Source organism: Oreochromis aureus, linkage group 18, assembly GCF_013358895.1.
Source record: "Oreochromis aureus strain Israel breed Guangdong linkage group 18, ZZ_aureus, whole genome shotgun sequence".
In the NCBI taxonomy this organism is placed as follows: domain Eukaryota; kingdom Metazoa; phylum Chordata; class Actinopteri; order Cichliformes; family Cichlidae; genus Oreochromis; species Oreochromis aureus.
Window position 1 is genome coordinate 15437803 of NC_052959.1, and position 20906 is coordinate 15458708.

The 20906-nt window shown below is 39.3% G+C and overlaps 1 protein-coding gene across 2 annotated transcripts in view; it reads right to left on the bottom strand.

The window, feature by feature from the left end:
* Nucleotides 1-1891: 1891 nt before the first annotated feature.
* The window catches only part of tnr (tenascin R (restrictin, janusin)), a 200296-nt gene continuing 181281 nt past the window's right edge, over nt 1892-20906 (bottom strand). For both annotated transcript variants that reach the window (XM_039601635.1, XM_039601636.1), the window contains 6 exons: nt 16291-16423; nt 14521-14672; nt 14228-14324; nt 8267-8428; nt 7654-7817; nt 1892-5220 (listed from right to left, as the gene is read on the bottom strand). In XM_039601635.1, coding sequence (XP_039457569.1) covers nt 5101-5220; nt 7654-7817; nt 8267-8428; nt 14228-14324; nt 14521-14672; nt 16291-16423 — 828 coding nt within the window. In that variant the 3' untranslated portion in view covers nt 1892-5100. The remainder of the gene's footprint in view (nt 5221-7653; nt 7818-8266; nt 8429-14227; nt 14325-14520; nt 14673-16290; nt 16424-20906) is intronic.

The following is a 20906-nucleotide window of genomic DNA, read 5'->3' on the forward strand; positions in this document are numbered from 1 at the left end:
TCCCTCCTGTGCTGAATCATAATCCTTTTCACTGTGACTTTCTCAGTCTCTCATGCTGATCATTGAGAGGAATCACTCACCACTCACTCTTCCTCCTGAATCATAGAGCTGCTTCATTTCAATGAGTATTACAGACAACCAATGTTAACACGCACTCTCCCCTGGCTCACAGCTCAGTGGACATTTAGATGAGAAAATATACTTTGACACATGTAAGGAAAATACTAATCCTTGAAAAATAAACTATTGAAATGTTCTGTTGAAATTTTTTGCTCTTTGTGGCTATATAAAATAGTTGTCCTGTTGCAAAAATCACTTCTTAGCAAAAGGATTTACATTAAAAGGAAACAAATTAAGTTTGAGTGAAAATGTACATTTTTGCACTCTCTTGGCAGACAGACTGGTTGACTCAAATGACTCAAAAACCCGATTCCTTTGGTGAGTGACTCATTAAAACTCGATTCAGTAAAAGAATCAAATTCCACCATCACTAGTTTGCATCTTTTGCTGTGAAGTACAGCCAGACTTTTGATCGCTTAGCCTTGGGCATTTTTAATCTGATGCTGCTCTGCTCTCCAAAGATCGTCAACTTTGGTCCCGCCTCTCTCCTCGGAAACGTAAAATGATTGGCTTTAAATTGGCTCAGGGAAAAAAAAGCACAAACCTAAGCTGTGCTACCATGTTCGCTTTTTCGAGTGGTTACACTGTCTCCAGCACGGCAACTCTTTGAAATCCCTACTTACTAATGATCAGTTAACCAAGTGCAGTTGATTACCAGCACCTGGCTGCCTCTTAATTCCTGTGGAAGAAGCAAGCGTGTACTGCAAATGTTCATGTATTGAATACAGGAAATACACATTTTACTTCTGTCTACAATGAGTAAAAAGACTAAACTGTAGACTATACAGCTGATTCTCTTCTTTTTTCTAAGCTAACCTTACAGAGCAGACATTATACAGTGTATTTCCAGAAGGTTAAACTATTCAATTTAAACACAATCCACCTCCTTCCCTGATAATCCCATTCCCATGGTTGTTTTTTAAAACAATTTCACTTAAAATTGCACCAATACTAAAAAAATCTTCCTCTTTGTAGATGATTAAAATTTAAAATGAATGTGTTATTGTTCTTCTGTACCTAGGTGTTGTAATATTGCATAGGTTGGGTTGTTTTAGGTTCATGCAGGCCTGTTTTGTCTCTCTGTTTGAGAATAAATTAAAGGTCTTGTAGCCAAACCACACTGACATATTACTGCCCCTGCCAGTATTCACAAGTAGAAGTTGCATTTCAGTTCAGTTTTTAATGGCCTCCAATTAGAGGTGGAGGGACTTTGATAAGTTTAGGACATGGAGTTGGTTCTCTGTGCTTCGTTATTTCATTGGAGCAAAATGGAGAAGGATTTTCACGGTAACCATAACTCCATTTGTTTAATATAAAATGTGACTCAAAAATAAGTGTCTGTTAAGCAAATACATCCAAGCAAGTTAAAGACCCCGTGAGCAGTTCATTGTACCATCAAATTTATGTAACAGCTTGCAGTCAGCGCTCACGAAACAAAAAGGAGAGTCAGACACCGATTCAGACTATTTGAATATTTTATTAATATGTAGAAAATGTATTAAAAAAGGAACTATATAGTACATGTTTAAGTCAAACTAGAGCTAAATTTGACAGTAATATCCAAGGTTATCCAACAATAAATCCTAGTTTCAGCTTATATGAGCGTTTCAAACAGTCAAGATCACATTTTATCAACATTTACATTTCCATGGCAAGATTTGTCAAATGAATGCAGTTACATTATCTGCCTATATAAGAGTTATTACCAACCACGGTGGCAATATCAGTTAAGTAATCTGTGAACACAAACCCAATAAATAAAAGCATTTTCTTTTTTTGTTGTTTTTGTGTCACATCAGTCACAAAGAAACAGGAAAATAAATAGCAGTGAAATAAATAAAGGGAGCAGATATCCTCTCAAGTGAGTGGGCCAGTCGAGATAAATACATTACTGGGTAATTATACAATATATGGACACAAGGTCAATATTGTCCTATTGTGTCTACAGAGAACATCACCAATGTTTTAGCTAACTCAATGTAAATGATTACTGGGAGAAAAAAAGGAGAAGTGTATGATTTGTGATTTCTAGGACGGACAGGTTCCAAGCTTTTAAGCGTTTGGCTCGGCCCTAAATATTATGCTGTCAGTATATCAGTAGCATAAAAAGGTCATATAATTGCAATAACATTGGTTAAAGGTGGTATTGTAACTTGTAAGAAGTTCAGTACGAGTCTTAAGTTTAAGCAATGGGGGTAAAATGTACTTTTTAAACCGGATGCTGTGCAATAGGTGGAAAAGATTTTATAAAACACAGAATATAGACCAAATGTGAAAAAAAAATACCAACACAACTTGATCTCAGGTAATGAGAGAAGGAAATAATATCAAGAAAATATTTCAGGCCCCTGTTTTTCTGTAGAATTTAATTGGATTTGTTTTCTTATGTAAATGCAAAGAAGAAGAATGGATGTGGATCTGTGGATGACGTTAAACGTAATGCTCGTTCTGTGAAGTTAGAAACAGTTGAAGGATTATTGCAAAATAGAAGAAAAACAAAATCAATGGAAATATAACGTTAGCTTTCTTTAAGAGCACCTTATAATTCGCAGCGAGAGGTATTCCTCGCAATGCAAATGACATTCTGTTCCTTTTCTGCAGAGCTTCCCAACCTTTGTTCCTCGTACACAAAACCCAATGAGGCAAACTTCATCTAATTAGTTAATGAAATAAGTACAGATAATTCTCTATTCTATTATAAATCACTACAGGGGATGGACTGAAGCAGTTACTTAGACACTGAAACATAAATCAGACTCAGGAGAGATCATGTGATCACCTGACTTGGAGGCTGATAATCAAAGTGATCTATATCTTCTACCTAACAAACTTCAGGAGCACCTTTTACCCAGATCAACAAAGAAATGTGACTACAAATCAGATTGCAACGCATCCTTAGGACATATGGTTTTTACTATCAGGCTCTTGATTGCATTTTAATCAACATGCACAAGTCTCCATCCACCCTTCGGCACAACACTGGTTAAAAATACAGCACTTAAAATGGAGATGTTCAAAAGGGCTTCTTGAATTAGTTTGCATCTAAAGGGGGAACACATCAAAAGCTGTTTTCAGCTCTATATCTACATGAGTATATTGTTAATAGTTTATAGAGGGGGGAGTTACTAATATTTTAAAGTCTAAAGGTGGAAAAAGTAAAGACAAATATACAAAGTCGCAATAGGAGCCAAAGTCGCTTACTCGCTCCAGTGAGAAAAGTGAAGAAATAAAGAAAAAGTCCATTTCCAGCTGATCAAAAAAATGAAAGAAAAAAAAGGATTCAGATTATCAATCGTGAGACCAAATGTCGCTTGCAGTGATGGTGACATCGATTTCCGTGGACTGCTGTGTGGTTCATCTTCCGACTCCGCAGACAGCATTTTCCCCCCTGCAAAGGAGCCAGGAAACTCCAAGAAAACAACTTCAAGAAAACCAACTGGCTCCCAACACTTTGTGCGACTCTGTGAGCGGTGAATTAAAGCAAAATGTTTGGTGGGCATGCTGCAGATTACACCCACCCAGATAAAAAGGAATACAGGCTCAGCCGTGTTTGCTGATTTTGTTGTTTCACCGGGGAGCTTAAATTGTGAAGCGAGTAAAAGAAGAGCACAGAAGAAAGACTTGGCTCCTCTCCACCTACTGTTCTGCTTTCTTTGTTAGGTTCATTTTCAGCCAGCAGTGGGAGAGAGGCAGGCTAAAACATGCGCTGTACCCCTGACTTTCCCCTGCATAGAATTTAGTGATCATAATGCATAAAATCACGCCCGGGGACACGGTTACCATAAAAAGCCCCTGAAAAAGTGGGACTCTTATTAACACAGGGGGGAAAAAGCTGCTTCAGTGACTTTGGTGACTGGCATCTTTCCAAACAGCAGGCCGGGCCGTTATTATGCAGATCTTTGGTTAAATGTTGCATCTATCAGCACCATCTCTGCAAGCAATCACAGCATCTATAGCAGGGGTCAAAAAGCAATTAAGAGATTGTTATTTTTGGCCAAGAAGACGAGCTCGAAAAATCTAATGCCCATTAGCAACTGAAGACATGAAGTGAATGAACGACAATAGCTTTGCTGTGTTCCCACTCACAGTGCAAATACTGTCTCAGCGTAGCCACCAGTAGTAGTAATAATAATAATAATAATAATAATAATAATAATAATAATAATTATAAGAGAACAGTTTTATTCTGCTTTAAAATCCATAATCCATAAGATAATGTTACAGAAAAAAATAAAGTAGATGGTTATGAAGCTGCTGCTGGTGCACTGCTTTGTGAATGTTTTGCTTTTTAATGCTAATTATCCATAAAATTAATATTAATTTTAATATAGGGTCGAAAACCAAGGCATCAAATAAATGGACTTTGTCACAATATCAGGTATAAAAATAGATATATATTTTACAGAGGGTTTTAAGGGCATATACAGTTTTTTTTTGTTTTTTTCTTTTAGTTAAAAGTGTTATTTTGTAACAGTTAAAACAATGCTAGCTCTCACTCCTGAGGGCGTTTCTGAGCACATCCTAGGGAAAGACAAATCACAGATTAAAAGAAAAAAACCCAAAGCTTCCTGGTTTGCCTTTCCTCTTGTTTTGTCTTTTTGTTTGTTTTATACAGCAAACAGAACCATTTTCATTCAAAGTATTTAATAAATTACATACAGTGTCTTCTAACTTCTGGGCAGAAGTACAGCAGGGTAAGACAGCTAAAGCTGGGCAGGTGCAGAGATCAACAGAGTTCGGACGTTGCTCGAGCCTCTCTGCTATTTTACGATTACATCCGTGGTTATAACACCTTCTTGTTAATGTTTTAATAAAATATTAGTAGATTTTTGTCATATTCTGCTTCTTCTTTGAGCCTCACTAACGTTGCCCTGCCGCGGTCACATCCCAGCCTGCTGCTCCTGTCAGTGAGGCACGCGAATAGCAAAAACATCCGAACTCCATTTATCCATGACTCTGGGCTGGATCGTGGCGATTCATCTATACAGGGGCAGACCGCCTCCTCTTGCTGCTGATGCTGCGGAAATTGAACGGCCTCATTTTCATCTCCACAAAGGGAATGGAGAACTCGTGGCCTTTCCAGTGGTACCAGTTGATACCCTGTAAAAAAGCGAGAAGCACAATTTGGGAAGCAGCTCGAATAAACAGGATTTTTTTCTTCTTCTTCTTTTATTTTTTTTTTTTTGAGCACATGAGATATGAGATATTTCTGAAGATGGGAAAGTTATGCTTCTATTTAAGTGTAGTTTTCATTTAAATGAAGCATTCAATCCAGGATGATAGGAATCCTGACTTAATAGCTAGCACAAATACAACCCTGGTGTAATTACAGTCTGAGCCTAGCCTTTCTAATCCCCATCACCACCAACATTTCTTTCACGACGTGTCTTTATGGCCGTCCATCTCTGCTGCCACCTGTTCCCGTTTCATGTCATTAACGGATGAAGAGGAAGGCACGGGAGCAGAGTGAGAGAAGCGGCGATGCTCCAAAATCCTAATCACGGCTTCACACAACACATCGAGCCATTTCAGCATGGAGCAAGCAAAACGAGGAATACCACGCATCAGTCAGAAGGGACACGAAAAGCCCTCAATTATCCCACATCACATGTACCAAACACAAAAAAGTGTCCATTTTCATGTACGGCTGGGGTGCCGGTGCTTTTTTATTTTTAATCTCACATTTAACAATTTGTTCCATTCCTTAAAGGAACTTGAAATGCTTGAATTGTTTGAACTTACTGGGAAATGAAAGCGTATCTCTTGACAAATTAGTATCAAGCGCCATCCTCTTTACATGTTCCATTAAAATCAGACGAGTGGTGTAGCAGATTTGGTCCTTCAAATTTTGACCTTTCATTAAAAAACTCCTTCATCAAGATGGATGCTGGTAGCAAGTTCCATGTGATTTCATTCGCTAATTATTACCCTTTCATAATGACAAGTTTTAGCCTTTAATCACTGTTCTGTATTGGATCCCATTAAAGTGAGACTTGTAAATGCCAAGATACACTTTCAAAATGCAGCCATTTTCAAAAGATGGCATTTACTTTAAGACTTGGTTCATTCAAATAGCCAAAAAAACACCTTTTTAAAAAATTTCCCACTTAGAACTGGCACGTTCGTGCAGTAAGGTTGAATGAAGTTTTCAAAGGATTCCTATTCTTGTGAACATGGTATCGGTTGCACACCTCGTGGGAGCTAATTTGGCACAAAGTTGATTTGGATTCAAGAATGAAGTTATTCAGTTTCGGTCATCAAAGATCAAGGTTAGCGTGGTCTCGCAGAACACATTATGAAAAGATTTCACACAAATATCTAAGAGGACAAAGCTGTAATATTTAAAAGATCAAAATATAGCTGCAAAATCAAAAATATTCGGCACAAACATTTGTTGGCCAATAATCTGAACAGAGGTATTTCACACCGACTGCAAAGCTCTTTTGGTATTTGTGTGAAGATGTGGATGAACAACATCTATATGCACTATATGTCTAACTTCATGGCTACAGTTTTAATCCCATAGCATCAGCTTGTTTTGACATTTCAAAAGTTTTCACCACGTATATAAAATAAGTTGGACATGGAAGCAAACTGCAACTGACTCTCTGGCCAAAATACTCAATAACCCACAAAAGGGCTTTTAACAACTTTCCCTTCAACTACTTCTCATCTGTCATTTCTAATGGAAACACTTAAACTGTGTTGAATTTCATTCCCATTGCAATGAGCTGACAGTTAAATTTTCATGCTAAAGTCACACAAAGGAAAGCAGTGTTTAGAGACAGCAAACAAATTATTGCATGTGTTGAATCTGCGATCTTGTTGCCTCTGAAACAGTTGCTTCCAGGACATCGTTTGTACATCAGGTTTGTGACCACTTGCAGTCATCTGCTGCCTTCAAAGTGACTTTGTTGCATGAAGATGACAATAAAACGGCAATCAATTTGCAACCGAATGGGGTCAAGTTGCAATTTCAAGCGGTCTTGTGATAATGCGGCAATTGTCTGAGAGTGATTGGAGTCAGATTGTGGCTGTTTGGAGACAGGCTGCCTTCTTCCAGGCGTTGCAAACTTTGCTGTAACAACTTGCCTGATGCAAAAAAAAAACAACCCAATTTTTCCTACTTGCAAGGAGAATGCCACCCTACTTTTACTGTAGTGTGACTCAGCCCGGTGATCCCAGAAGGAAAAATAGAGTGGTTTACATCATATTTTCGAACATAAACACAAATTAAATCAGGAAGCACAAAAAACAAAATAACTATCTTTGGTCGCACAAACTGAAGTTGTGTCCTGAACATACTGTCAAACTAGCATAAACCTCTCAGGTTGCTCTAAGAGACTTCTTCATGTTTTAAATAACAAACACAGTAGTTTTGCCCTCTTTAAAAAAAAAAAAAAAACTTGCACCACAAAATTGTCAAAATTATATATCATTCATTCAGCACGTTACGTTATATTTATCATCATATTATATATATATATATATATATATATATATATATATATATATGTATATAGGAGCACTGACCTGGCTGTGTCTGGACTCGCCGTATTTGCCATTGAGGTTAGCCCGGTGGCAGTTCTTGTACCACCAGGCTCCTTTGTATGACAAGGCACAGTTAGTGACAGCGATGTCATTGTCTCTGTCTTTTGTCGAGAAGGGCCGACCCTGGTGGTAGCTCAAAGAGTCACCTGGGATCACAACAGAGAGAGAGAGGTGTAGAGAGCTTATAATATTAGTACTGCTTCCTAGGAAACACTGAACTTCTGTGAATAACAGGGGGACATAAATGACCCAATAAAAGCAGGAGGGTGATGGGGAGATGTAAGAGGAAAAAAGTCCCGACTTCAGGCTCTTTGAGTTTATCTTGACAGAGAGAGAATTACAATCATAAACATAAGGGCATCATGGGTAATTGTGGTATATTGTCACAGTAACAGACTGAGCGGACAGGAATGGAAATGTGGAGGAGTGCTGAGGCAGGTTTACAACGACAAGAAAAAAAATGGCAGAGGCATAGGGACAATTCTGACATAAAATGAGGGTCATATAGCAAAAACTGACAGCGCTGAATGTCACCACTGGCTATTTTGGGGCATACATATATATAAATATATATATATATATACATATAAATTACCAGCGGTGCCATTGTACTCTCCTATCCTGAGCTTGTAGAGGTTTCTTGCATCTCCAATGGAGAACTTGTCATAATTGGCGTAGACTGACTCCTGTCCGTCCCTCATGTCAATCCTCAGCTCATAACGGCCCTGAGCGGCAATCTTCTGGATGTTGTCTAAACCTGCAAAGAAATGTGCAATTTTAGATTTAAACTGTTATATTTCCTGTCTGAATAACCCCAACGCTCGATCACCAAAAAAAAAAAAAGATTTTCAGGTTTAGTCAGACTTTCCTGTAACAGGAAGTCTACATTCAAACATCAGCAAGATGTGCAAGCATAGGCAAAAATGAGCAGTAGCAGATTTAAATGAAGACTGTGCTGCCGAGATAAGGCAAAAGCCTTAAAAGAATTCACAGAACAATTTACAATTTGTTGTTTGCAAACGCCTAATCGCCCCTGGATGTTCTTCTGTGACTGCTTTAACCACCTGAATCTTCACAGGCCCGATGTCAAGCGTCTTCGTCAGCTGGTCTTGTGGCTCTACTGTATATCATTGGCAGTGTCGGCCGGTGGACACTGTCACCACCAGCCCTCCGGCAAATGCCAAGTTCCCGAGATATGCAGCTTTGCTCTCTATCTCAAAGGTAGCAGATACGGGGGGCTCGTTTGAGCCCCGACAGCCGATAAGGCCCCGCACTATCCTGAGCGATTGGAACTGCCTTCGCTATCAGATTACAACAAGCACCCATTTGGAAAAAGAGCCTCCTTCTCTGCTTAACCTCCGACAGAAACACACATGCACTTTTTCTGAACCCTTGGAACGTTTTGAGCAGCAAATAAATAAAATAAAATCCCCAAACCTTCGCGGATAAGAAGTAGGAAGTCAAAATCGGGGGAGAGCAGGGAAACTAAATCTGCTGTAATATGTCAATGGAAAGTAGATAAAATCTATGTTACAACCCAAAGGCACTTAGGGTGACAGGGGAAAAGCTATTGTTATAATAAAACTGTGTTTAACACTCAGTCATCTCTAATATCCATAGCATATCACCGCATTATCAGCAATTAATCTGTCGCACATCGTTTTTTTTCTTCTTCCAACACTTTTATGGGATCAGACTGCTCTATTCCAAACTGCTGCAATTAAAAATGCATTGTGACACACTATTGCGCTCTTCTCCTATTATACTACCAATATTACCATCTCATCAAATTTTATTACCACTACATTTCTCTCACAATGAAGTAGAAACAAGGAATAGGGGGATTAAAGAAAAAGCGAGAGCAGGGGATAATGATCGCAAATCGCACACAGTCGCTGTGCGTTTCTCTCCATTATGACATCATCAAACTGACATTGGATTCGGGATAAGCCGGTTAAGGTCAGCGGGGGTGGGGAGAATAGATTGGCCTAGAGCTGCAATAAAAATGGCTGTTCTCAAGCTGTAACGGATAATAATGAAAGTTCAATTTCCATATTCTTTACTGCTGGCCAGTTAAGTGCCCCTTCTTTTCAGTTTGAGTGGATTTAGTATCAATGTTTATGGTTCCTACAGTCCAGTATATTGCTATTCTGTGTGCAGAGGCAGTGATTAGCTAAATGTTCCCTGCAATGGCTCTCCAGGGCTACGATGGTGACCTAATCTCTTGAAAGAGGAGTGAAGGTCACCTACTCTGGAACTGCAGTGACCATCTGTAGGACGATAACCTTCACTTTTTTATGAGGATACACTTCTTTAGATAAGATAAGATAAGATAAAACAAATTTCCCACGTGTGGGACTAATAAAGGTTATCTTATCTTATCTTATCTTTACACGGTGAATAGTGAAATGAGAGCGACTACAGCGCCAGAATGAGACGCAACAGAAACATAGCAATTAGGTTAATTGATATGAACATAGCTCCCTGTAACATTTAGGAGTGCTGGGATATTCTGATCAGTGATTTGGGAGGAAGTAATGTTCATTTCTACTTGTTTATTTTGGCTAGCAACAGATGTCTATGTATAACACATAATATACTGCAAAAAATGCAACATTCGCTGTGTTGGGGCTTGATGAGGGCAGCGATTAAAACCAGCATTTCATTTCACAATCGGCTTTCCGAAGCAGTGTAATTCCTGTCATCAGAGACTTTGCTCGTTCAGGAGAAACAAGTTGACACTGGGCCTTATGTAGGGTTTGATTGATTTTTACATGCATTTTAGGCAGTAAACACATTAAAAGACAATTAGTGTTATTGACCAGGGGGGCAACACTGCATACTGCAAGGAAACCCTGTGGATTTTGTTCTTAAATTAAGCATACATTATGGTTAGAAAAGTAGGCCTTACATCAGGTACACCACAAATTTCACCCACCCTAGAGTGATAATTTTCCTCCGCCTCCTCGGATCCTTTTCACAAAAGATATTCTCATAACACATTGCAAAAACCTGCGATATATGTAGTGATGGCTGCAGTTTCATTTTCATGGTGCCCGTAGGTGGATACCGGATCATGCTGTCATGGTGTTACCAGGGCAGCTGAAGAGCAGAAAGCCATCAGTAATGTTTCTGGTGATTCCTGTGCTAATGGTTTCCTGCTCACAATTATTTTAACCCGTGGATGAACAGAAAAAACTGGAGTTAACTGGAATAAAAATTAACAGTGCTAATACAAAAACTAATATATGGAAGAATTTGTTAACCCAACCAGCCTGATGACACTTGATGCATATTTATTGATAATGGCCAACATGACAATGTCTAGATGACTATGAGTCAGCTGCTTTCACAAAGTGTTGTGTTTTTGCAGTAATGCATATACTGAACCCCTATACTGAAAAAAGGCAATATTTGGTGCTGGAAATGTGTTGGGTGCACATCCAATATGTGAATAACCTGCTCCATCACATCCCAAAGGTGCTCTATTGGACTGAGCACTGACTGTGGAGGCCATATGAATACAGTGAACTCACTGTCATTTTTAAGAAACCGGTCTGACATTAATTGAGTTTTGTCACATTGTGTATTATACTGCAGGAAGGAGCGATCAGAAGATGGGTACACTGTGGTCATAAATAGATGATCAGCCACACTACTTGGGTGGTCTGTGGTGTTTGACAAAGCTTAGTTGGTACTAAGGGACCCAACTGAGCTTTGGGCCCCTTAAAAGCAGATTGGGCTCCACTTTCCAATCTTCTATTGTCCAATTTTAGTGGGCTATGTGAACTACAGCCTTGATTGCTCTGTCTGAAGTGACAGAAGTGGCACCTGCTTTGGTCTTCTGCCACATGGTTTGACGTATTGTGTGTTCAGAGATGCTTTTTTGCATACCTTAGTTGTAATGAGTGTTACTGAAATACTATACCATCCTATTTGGAACCAAAACCCATGCCACATTCAAGTGGCATGGGTTTTGGCTCCTTTCTTCCCCATTTCGATGTTTGGTTTGAACTTCAGCGAGTCCTCTAGACCAGCGGTCCCCAACCTTTTTTGCACCATGGACCGGTTTATGTCCGACAATATTTTCACAGACCGGCCTTTAAGGTGTCGCGGATAAATACAACAAAATAAAACCAGTACCGGTACCAAAAGAAGAAGATTCATTCATAACACATGGGAAAAGACCCAGGGAAACCGAGTTAATGATAAAAACGATAAAAAAATAACACTAAAAACCAATAAAAACCCTGAAAATGATGAATTTCACACCCAAGCCTCAACTCTCGCGGCCCAGTACCAAACCCGGGGGTTGGGGACCGCTGTTCTAGTCCATGTCTACATACCTAAATACACTGAATTGGTGACATGTAATAGGCTGATCAGATATTTGTGCTAATGAGCAGCTGAACAGGTGCACCTAATAAAGTGTAAATACAGATTAAAAACTATAAAACTAAAATAAGTGTAATACACTAAAGAAATTAGTGTTCTGGTCTCAACATTTTGTGTTAAGACCTGTAAAGCTGAGGCTTCTGTGTGCCGTGCTGTCAGCATATCTGTCTCGCTTTATGGGGCCGCTCTTGACGCTCCACACCCTGAGGTTACATTAAGCTGCTTTTGTGCACTGAGGACAAAGTTACAGTGCAGCCAGAAGAAATAGGATGGAATGGGGGAAATTGTATCCTGGGAGGCACCTAGAAAGTAAAGGAAGACCCTGGAGATGAAGGTACCGTGCTACGGCGCCTGCTCAGAATTGGCGAGAGGGCAAATTATAGCTGATTCAGCTGTACTGGAAACAGGTCAGATGAAATGTAGCCAGTGAGGCAGATATGCTCAGGCATCTTTAGACTGTATTGTACTGACAAAGCCATTAAAAACAATCTTTCAGATGTGTGCCAGGAAGCTTCTATGCGATGCCTTCAGGTGCCTCCATCAGAAAGAGAAAAAACATTCCTGTCACTTTATAGTTCACTATCCACACTCAATACTTAACAGTGTGCAAAGGAGAGGGATTTCTCTCTTTATTCTGTGTGTGTGTGTGTGTGTGTGTGTGCAGTATCATCCTACAAAAATATTTAATATTTTTATCAAAAGCTCTTTGCTTCTGGGAGTAATTTCCTCTCTTCTTTGTTGAAATACAAAAACAGATAAATTATTAATTCATACCAGTAGACAGCAATCCAACTTTTCCTGTTGAGATAAAGAGCTACCTTTGAACACGCTCTCTTGTGTGCATAACAGTAACAGGAACAGCTGACAATATTATTTAATTCGGCTCAACAACAACTCAAAATAAATCTTTAAAAATAGCCAGCGTGAAACCCCCACCCCAAACAAATCTGATATACTCAACAAGAACTGTACACTCTTTTACTGGATTATATTATATTGTCAGCTCATGATGGGTTAGATCTAAAAAAACAAAAATTCCCTTTATGCTTTTACCTATTACAGCGTGCTTAGTCACAAATGGATGCCGCAGCTATCTTGCATTATTATCCAAAACGTGTCAGCAAAGTAGCAGGCTTCCTTCTGGCGATAATGCAATGCTGTAAAATTTCCCCGCCGTGTTATTTCTTTCTTTAATCAAAAAGTTCAAAAAAACATTCCACTCAAGGTCCTGATTCACTTGATGAAATATTCATGTAATATTTTTCCTTTAATCATCTGCACCAAAACAATAACACAAAAACTGGCCCATGAAGAAACATGAGTCATTTGCACATTTTTTAATGAATATAATTATTGTTTCATAATGAGATTTGGAGGGGGGGGCGGGGTGAAAAGTATTCAGCCGTCCATCAAAGCAGTGAGGACGTTCTGTTGTTTTTGTCTTTGGATCAGAGTGACGCTAAAAAAAAACAATTACCAAGTCATTTCGGAGAGAAATGAGCTTTCAGAGATTCCAGTAATGAATCGGATAGACTTTGTGAAGTCAAGTGGTAAAAGACGAGATGAGCGGCACGACTCTCTGTCTTCGCACAACGTGAAAAATCTGACGAGAAGGGCTTTACAGCCTGCACAAAATATTGAAGACATCTTTCCTCTCCGTAAAACAGATATATCAATTGAAACCAAGTGAAAGCTATGAACCTCTATTGATTGTACCTATTAAATCCACCTCAGTCATGGGGGATAGGGTGTAGACAGAGAGAGTGTTACAGCCTTCAGAAAACTGCAGCAGAAATTGAACAAAATGGGTGGCAGGTTGCAGCTCAATATTGCCCATAAAATGCAGCTGAAATATATTGGGCAGGGTGACAGGCTGAAATACGGCGGTGACAGACCTGACCTTACCTGTGAAATGTGCGATTCACCTACAAGTCAATCAGTGTCAGTTTTTTTTCCAAGAAAAACAAATAAATGCAGATAATCTCACCCCTGCCACCTTAACCTCGCCGAGTGATACAACACATGTTTCTATCCAAGCCTGCAGACTTTCAGAAACTCAATATGTTTTTTTCTCTGTCTTGCATTTGACAACTAAACATAATGAGTGAACCTTTCCTTTGGAACCACAGTTTATATAATCGTTATCTAGTGGGAGAATTACCAAGCCAGAACTCATCCTCCAGGTTTCCAAAGCCGACGCGATAGTCACTCCACTTCCTGGAAAAGTCCGTCAGGCCGTTCTGACGACGCTGGAATACCTGCAAAGCAAGAAGGTTTATTGTAGCCATTTGAACCACACTGCTCATAGGAATTTGTTATGGTGTGTTCACATATAACAACACAAGACACATCTAACAAAACACTATGGAGGTTACAGATCAACCCATCAAAGTAGTACATCCTATACTCAGATTAGTGCATAATTATACACTAGCTGTCTTTACACCCACTTACAATCCAGCCTCCTTCATCCGTGGTCATGTCACAGTACACCTGCACCCCCTGGCTGGGGTCTCTGTTGATGTAAATGGTGTAGATGCCGCTCAGAGTCTCTCCATTTAGCAGGTGCTGGGCGCAGTTCTGAGGTGTCGCAAATAGGCGACTCCCTGGAAAAAAAAGGCGGAGGACCAGTGATGAGAAGTTAAAATTTGCTTGCTGTTCCTCATTTTGACTTAAAAATATTCAGCTTGTCAAAATGTTTCTCTAAGAAACTGAGATCTCCCCTGACTCTAACTTCCTCTAACAACTTGTGGCCGTCTTTTGGTTGAATTTGTTGAAAAATTGCAAAGGATGTGTCATGCAATGTAATTTGCTCTGCAACTATAGGTCAACAGTTGTTCTCAGGACAACTGAGGCAGGCAACACGGAGAATAACCAGAAACAACTGTTAGGCATTTAAGTAAAATTGGAATTTGTCACTTTTACAAGCCTGGCAGTTTCTGCCAATGCTGGAGTCATCTGTGTAGGTTTACAGTTATCCAGTTAAAGGTAGTCTTGAGAGTTTGAAAAGAAGCCAACAGGACTCCAGTTAGAGTCATTCACACCTAGCTCCCATGTTGGGTAGTTGACAATTTGCTGTGTGAGTATGGTACGTTCCACCTGAAGAACACTGACCAGGCTTTCTCTATGAACGTGCAAGAGCTTGTTTATAAGTGCAAAAAAACAACCAATGGGCTGTAATGCTGTAATGCCGGCTCTGAGGAGCAAAACGTTCCTGTTTTTCTTTACTTTTTCAACTTTACTGTTGGAACGCTCTCAGCTTAGGAGTGACGTCACTCCCAGCTCTGACATCTGACTTCAGAGGCAAACAGGAGACAGGATTAACATCATCCACAAAAAATCCAGTCTTTCTAGTAAAGTGCTTCTGGTCAAAAGGGAATATGACCAAAGTCTAGGGAAATCTAGGGCATGATTATCAGGGCATTAAGTTCACTTACAAAGTATTTCTGTGTCTTATATTTTGAGTCCAGTACATTTGCTGTCAGTTTCAATCTATTCAGAAACTCCTGATGCAGCAGGTTGCTACAACATGAACTTGGTGTTTTGAAATTGGATGTGGCAAGAGAGCGGCTGGGTCTGACTGTGACAGCACACACTCATTGGCTAACAACCTAGCATAGGCCTCAATTTTTTATTCAGTACAGCCCAAAATGAGTACAACTTACTCATCAGGTAAGTGTTTACAGACGTTTAGTCAGAAAGCTGTTTTCTAACCATTTTCTATAGCTCTGGATGTATTTCTGTCACCACAGGTGTCGCCACCTGGTGGCCAATAAAAAGAACAGGCATTTCTAAGTTGGCTTAACTTTTCAGACCATGACGCGATGTCTATCCTTTTTCATAGTCATTGATATGTTTGTATGCCACAGATGTTGTGATTTATTCCTGCTGCTTTATGATGCTTCCAAACAAGTGTTTGACTGACTTATCCAACATGCTGTCACACAGTAAAAATTAAAGCACATTATTCAGCTAAAGACAGCCACCCTGCAGGTGCAGCCTAACAGTAATTCTCTCTCACTAGGCGATGGGGTAAGGATGGAAATTGTGCTTGACTTTGGGGACCCATTACTGTGCACGTCTGTTAGAGTAACTGTAATGCAAAATGCAGCGAAAAGTCTCAGGGGCCAAGAAAACTCAACACATTAGTATCGCTTTCCAAGCTTCAATTAAAGAATACAAATGCATTATGTGTGCGTGTGATTGAATGAGTGCATTCTGTACCTGTAGTAAAGGTGGTAGAGACTACAGCGCTGGTGTCTAGTCCCCTCGCAGCCTGGAGCTTGACGGTGTACTCTGTAGTCTCGGCCAGTCCCTCCAGTCGAATCCATGTGTCCTCTGCATCGAGAATCAGCTCCTAGTGCACACACAGGACCAAATTCACTCGCGTAACGCATACTGTGTGAGGGAGACGATGTCCGATAAAGAAATTACATTCTGTAAAAGTAATAATTTAATGTGCATTCAGTACAAACCTCAGGGTAAAAATAAAAATTCAGTTAGAAACCCCTCAAGTCACTGATAAAACTGTGAAATTAAATTTTGAGACCTTCAAGATATTCTTTTTTAACACATGACAGCTGGACTTCAGGCCCAGTGGCATATATTCTAATGCTAACGCAAACAAATGAGGAGTATATCAAAGAAATTAAAACTGCACATTAGGTGAAACCTAATTATTATGCGAGTTACGGTAACACTTCCTTTGTTTTCACAGGTGAAAAGTGCAAGAGAACATGCAAAAATGTAAAGAGCAGAGGAAGTGAGAAACAAGAGATGCTAAGGGCGGGGTGGGTGGGGGAAATGAAAGACTTTTATCAGACAGCTGCGCTGAGAAGCTGCAAAGCAATCAGGAAACAAGAATTTCTATTTTAAGGCGTGACACTACAGTGCAGTCGCTTCCTTTGTCTTTGTCATGAGGAGCCAAGACGTTTGACCGATTTGTGAGCGGACTTTGTGTGACACCAGTTTCTTAGATGTGGCATGAATGGCATGAGGTTTGACCGATGAATAGAAACTTGTGCGTCTACGTGTGTGAGTGTGTGTTTTTATGCATGTGTGTTACAGTTTGGCCTGAGTACACATTAAATATAAACAAGAAAAAATGAAATATTCAGCCGGTTTGGCCAGGGGAAAAAAAAAAAAAATCACACATTCTGAAGCAATGTGTCCATGTGAATTATGCAGGGAAGCAGCTGGTAAATGGTGTCTCAGTCTCAGAGGATCTGTCATTGTCCCGCTGGGTTTTCAGGGTCAAGATAAGATTTTTATTGCAAGCGAGCAGCCCCGACTTATCAAGGCTAATATATGCCTACATGCGCTTGCTATCGATTGTGTATGTGTACCCGAACGGTTGGATGTTGTCCTTGTGTAAGATCTTTATCATTCCAGGCATGCACATAACTGATACATGCATTTACAAACTGTTCGGTAAACGTTCATCAGATAAGAAATTAATCTCAAAGCTACTTTGTGTAAATTATAAGAGCCCATTATCTTGCTAAGAGGAGAAGCTGATTGAACAGCTTTAAGGCTCACCACTATCTGCTGAGGTAAGACCGAAGCGAGAACGAGCCACACCCTCAAGCAGAGACTGAAAGAGAAAAATCTTAAAAGCACTTCAATCTGTTGCTGTTCCTTTTATGGGTTGAATGACTCATGTGTTGTTCAATACCATAAATTCATGATGCTCTGATCAAGCGTTGTTTACGCAGCTCATAGCAGTGAACAAAGAATGAATAAATAAATCATAACATCTGAATAAATGATAAAAGACAGGGTTCGCACAGGTGCTGGAAATACTTGAGAGTGCTTGAATTTTAATGTGGTGTTTTCAAGGCTTTAAAAGAGCTCGGATTTTGAATAAAGCAACTGAAACTGAAACAAAGCAACTGAAACTTCGCTGCCATATCTGCCTAAATAGATTGCTTTTTAGATAAAGCAAATAAGCCCCAGGGAGGATAATTGCTTTTGCCTTTCACAACAAACACAGACAACGCTCGAGTCTCACTTGCCACTCTAATCTCTTCGTGCGTGGCGTCAAGTGTGATCTGCCGGTCTTTTTGGATGCGCGCCCTCTGATGCAAAGTGAGCAGGAGATGACAACATGTCAGGATGTTGCCGTTTAACTTAGTGAGGGCTTAAAAATAACAACCGCAAATTGTGGTCGAAAGAGGAGCAGATAGTCAAAAGTCTGCAAAAAGAGCATGCAGCCTTTCACAGTAAGAGAGTTTGCGTTGTAAAAGATGAGCTGCAAGTTTTTATTTATTTCTTTTTATTATTCAGTTTGCTAAATTATACATTTCTCGAATCTGTATCCCATCTGGCAATGTTAACACACAGAGCTCATCAGGCTCCTGAGGATGAAATGGACTGTGATGTTCAGCAGCAGAGAGTCAGTCTCCAGTGAAATTCCTAAACCTTTTTTTTTTTTAAGCTGTAAACTCTTCACACTTCACTCACTCAGCTCTGGACTAATCTGATCTTTCTCACATTGCTAACTCGGTCAAATGTCTGAACTCTTTCCAGTCATTAACATCTGGAAAAACACCCAGGAGATTGTTGCCTGATGTCTGAAGAAACAGATGTACATATATAGTTTATGTGTGTGTATATTAAACTATATTGATTTTTCCTCATATCACGTGGCATTACACCAGCAGTTGTACTATAAAACCCCAGAGAGGTATATGTGGAGAAATCATGTATCTCCACATTCCTCCACACAACCGCTCCCAAAGTATGGAAATGCAATTTTTCACCTTATTTACATAAATATGCACATATATCATTTATACCAGCTGTGTGGTGCCGGAAAAGCTTAATTTTGCACATTGCACATTGAAATGTGTCTGAAACCATCTTCAAAAGATTATAGAAACACTCAGTTTGACTATAAAATGAAAACAATTTCTAAATCTGTTAGTTTGTTTTTTTCTATTACACAATAAAAATGCTACAAGGTATACTTTGTCAAAAATAATGTCAAAGTGACTTTTACATTTGTAAATAGCTTTCTTTTCCTCTGTCTCTGAAAGAGTGTATCAGTGTTCATCAAGACACTGGGAAATAAAGTGAAAATTAAAAAAAACACGGTGTGTTAGAAGCGGTAGATGGGCTTATAATGTTTTATTTGGCGTTATAATGAAGTGTAAGAACAACCAAGATACAAAATGAGTGAAGTTACAGCTGGAAATTTTAAGCAGCTTATGTATCAGTTTTTAAACATAGGAACCTTTCTCCGTCCCGCCTCCAGAACACTTTGAGGACTGTTCAGCTTATTCAGGTAGCAGCTTTTGTTTAGTGCTGACCATCGCTCACTTTTTGCAAAAGCACCGTCTGCAGCAGGTCATGCCATCTATCGCTAATTAACATAAATACTTCGGTGCCTTGATGGCACTTTATAATTATAATTGTGTGGATGCTGGAGCATCCACTATTGAGTTCCTGTTTCTCTTTATTGTGTGGATGCTGGAGGCATCCACACTATTGAGTTCCTGTTTCTCTTTATTCTTTATTGTGTGGATGCTGGAGGCATCCACACTATTGAGTTCCTGTTTCTCTTTATTCTTTATTATTATTCTAGTTATGCGTTCATACACTTTTGGCACTTAACTACTTTCACAATTTTCAGCCGATTTTCACCGTTCAAATTTTAAACTATTCTGCTATTTCTGCTAATGTACGCTATATCTTTTGGTATTTTTCACTCTTATACTTTTTAAAATATTACACTTTTTCCTTTAATTTGTCCCATTGAAATGAATGGGAAACTTCCATAATTCTGCTAAAACTTGCTTGTTTTTGAAACTTAACTACTTTTTCCTACTTTCACGTAGAACAACCATTCAAACTTTAAAATGTTCTCAAATTATTGGGCTATTCAGGAATAAATCAGCTTTTTCAAATCTTTACCGTTTTATTTTGCCTATGCCTCTTAAAGTTTTGAGTTGCAAAATTGTGATTTTTCAGAAAATACATGCGTTGTTATGGTTGCTATGCACTTGGCTTCCAGTGTGCCACTGTAGGTTTTGCAGTCTTCTCTTCATGTCCGAACAACTTCTACTTCTTGCTCAATTTTCACTCAACTTCCACAAATTATACATCAAAACGTAGGTATTTTTGCTGGCTTTCCGAAAATGTCACCATCATTGTTGTGAGACTTATAGAATTTTGGCAAATCTCCTCAGACCAACACAAAGTCTCAAAATCCCCATAGAAAGTCAATGGAGAGCTTGTTCAAAATCACAGCTTGATTTCTGTAATGAGAGGCATATTCGAATCGTCATATCTCCTTAACGAAGCGAAGTTAAAACATGAGGCTTGTCCCAGTATATCTTCAGACACTCCTGACACTCACAATTCAAGAATTTCTTTCTCACCTATTACCGTTCTGAAATGAGTTAGACTTGTTTGAGGGTAGGAAATTCGTCCCTTCGCTCAGATTTCTTCAGATTTCAAACTCTGGAAATGATCCACTTTTTTCTCTCGTCATATCTTTTAATGGATATCAACAGAGACCTGAAAATTTCCAAGATTGTTCACCAAAGCCTGCTGTCTCTTACGGTGAAAAAATGATATTGATACTCCAAATAGATTTAGAGTTAGAAAGCGTTGTTTGAGGGCAAGTCAAGGCAGTTTTTGCTTCGCTCTACTCAGTTATGGTGCATTAGAAGTCAAATATCTTTAATAATTCATATTTTAATGATAAATTGTCAATACTTTAAGATTCCTGATCTCTTCTGAACAAAGCGGTGTAAGAATGACCGTTCTAGCCCCTCACGGTTAGGAAATTATGGCCATTTGTTTGAGAGGAATCTCACTATGAGAAATTCACTGCA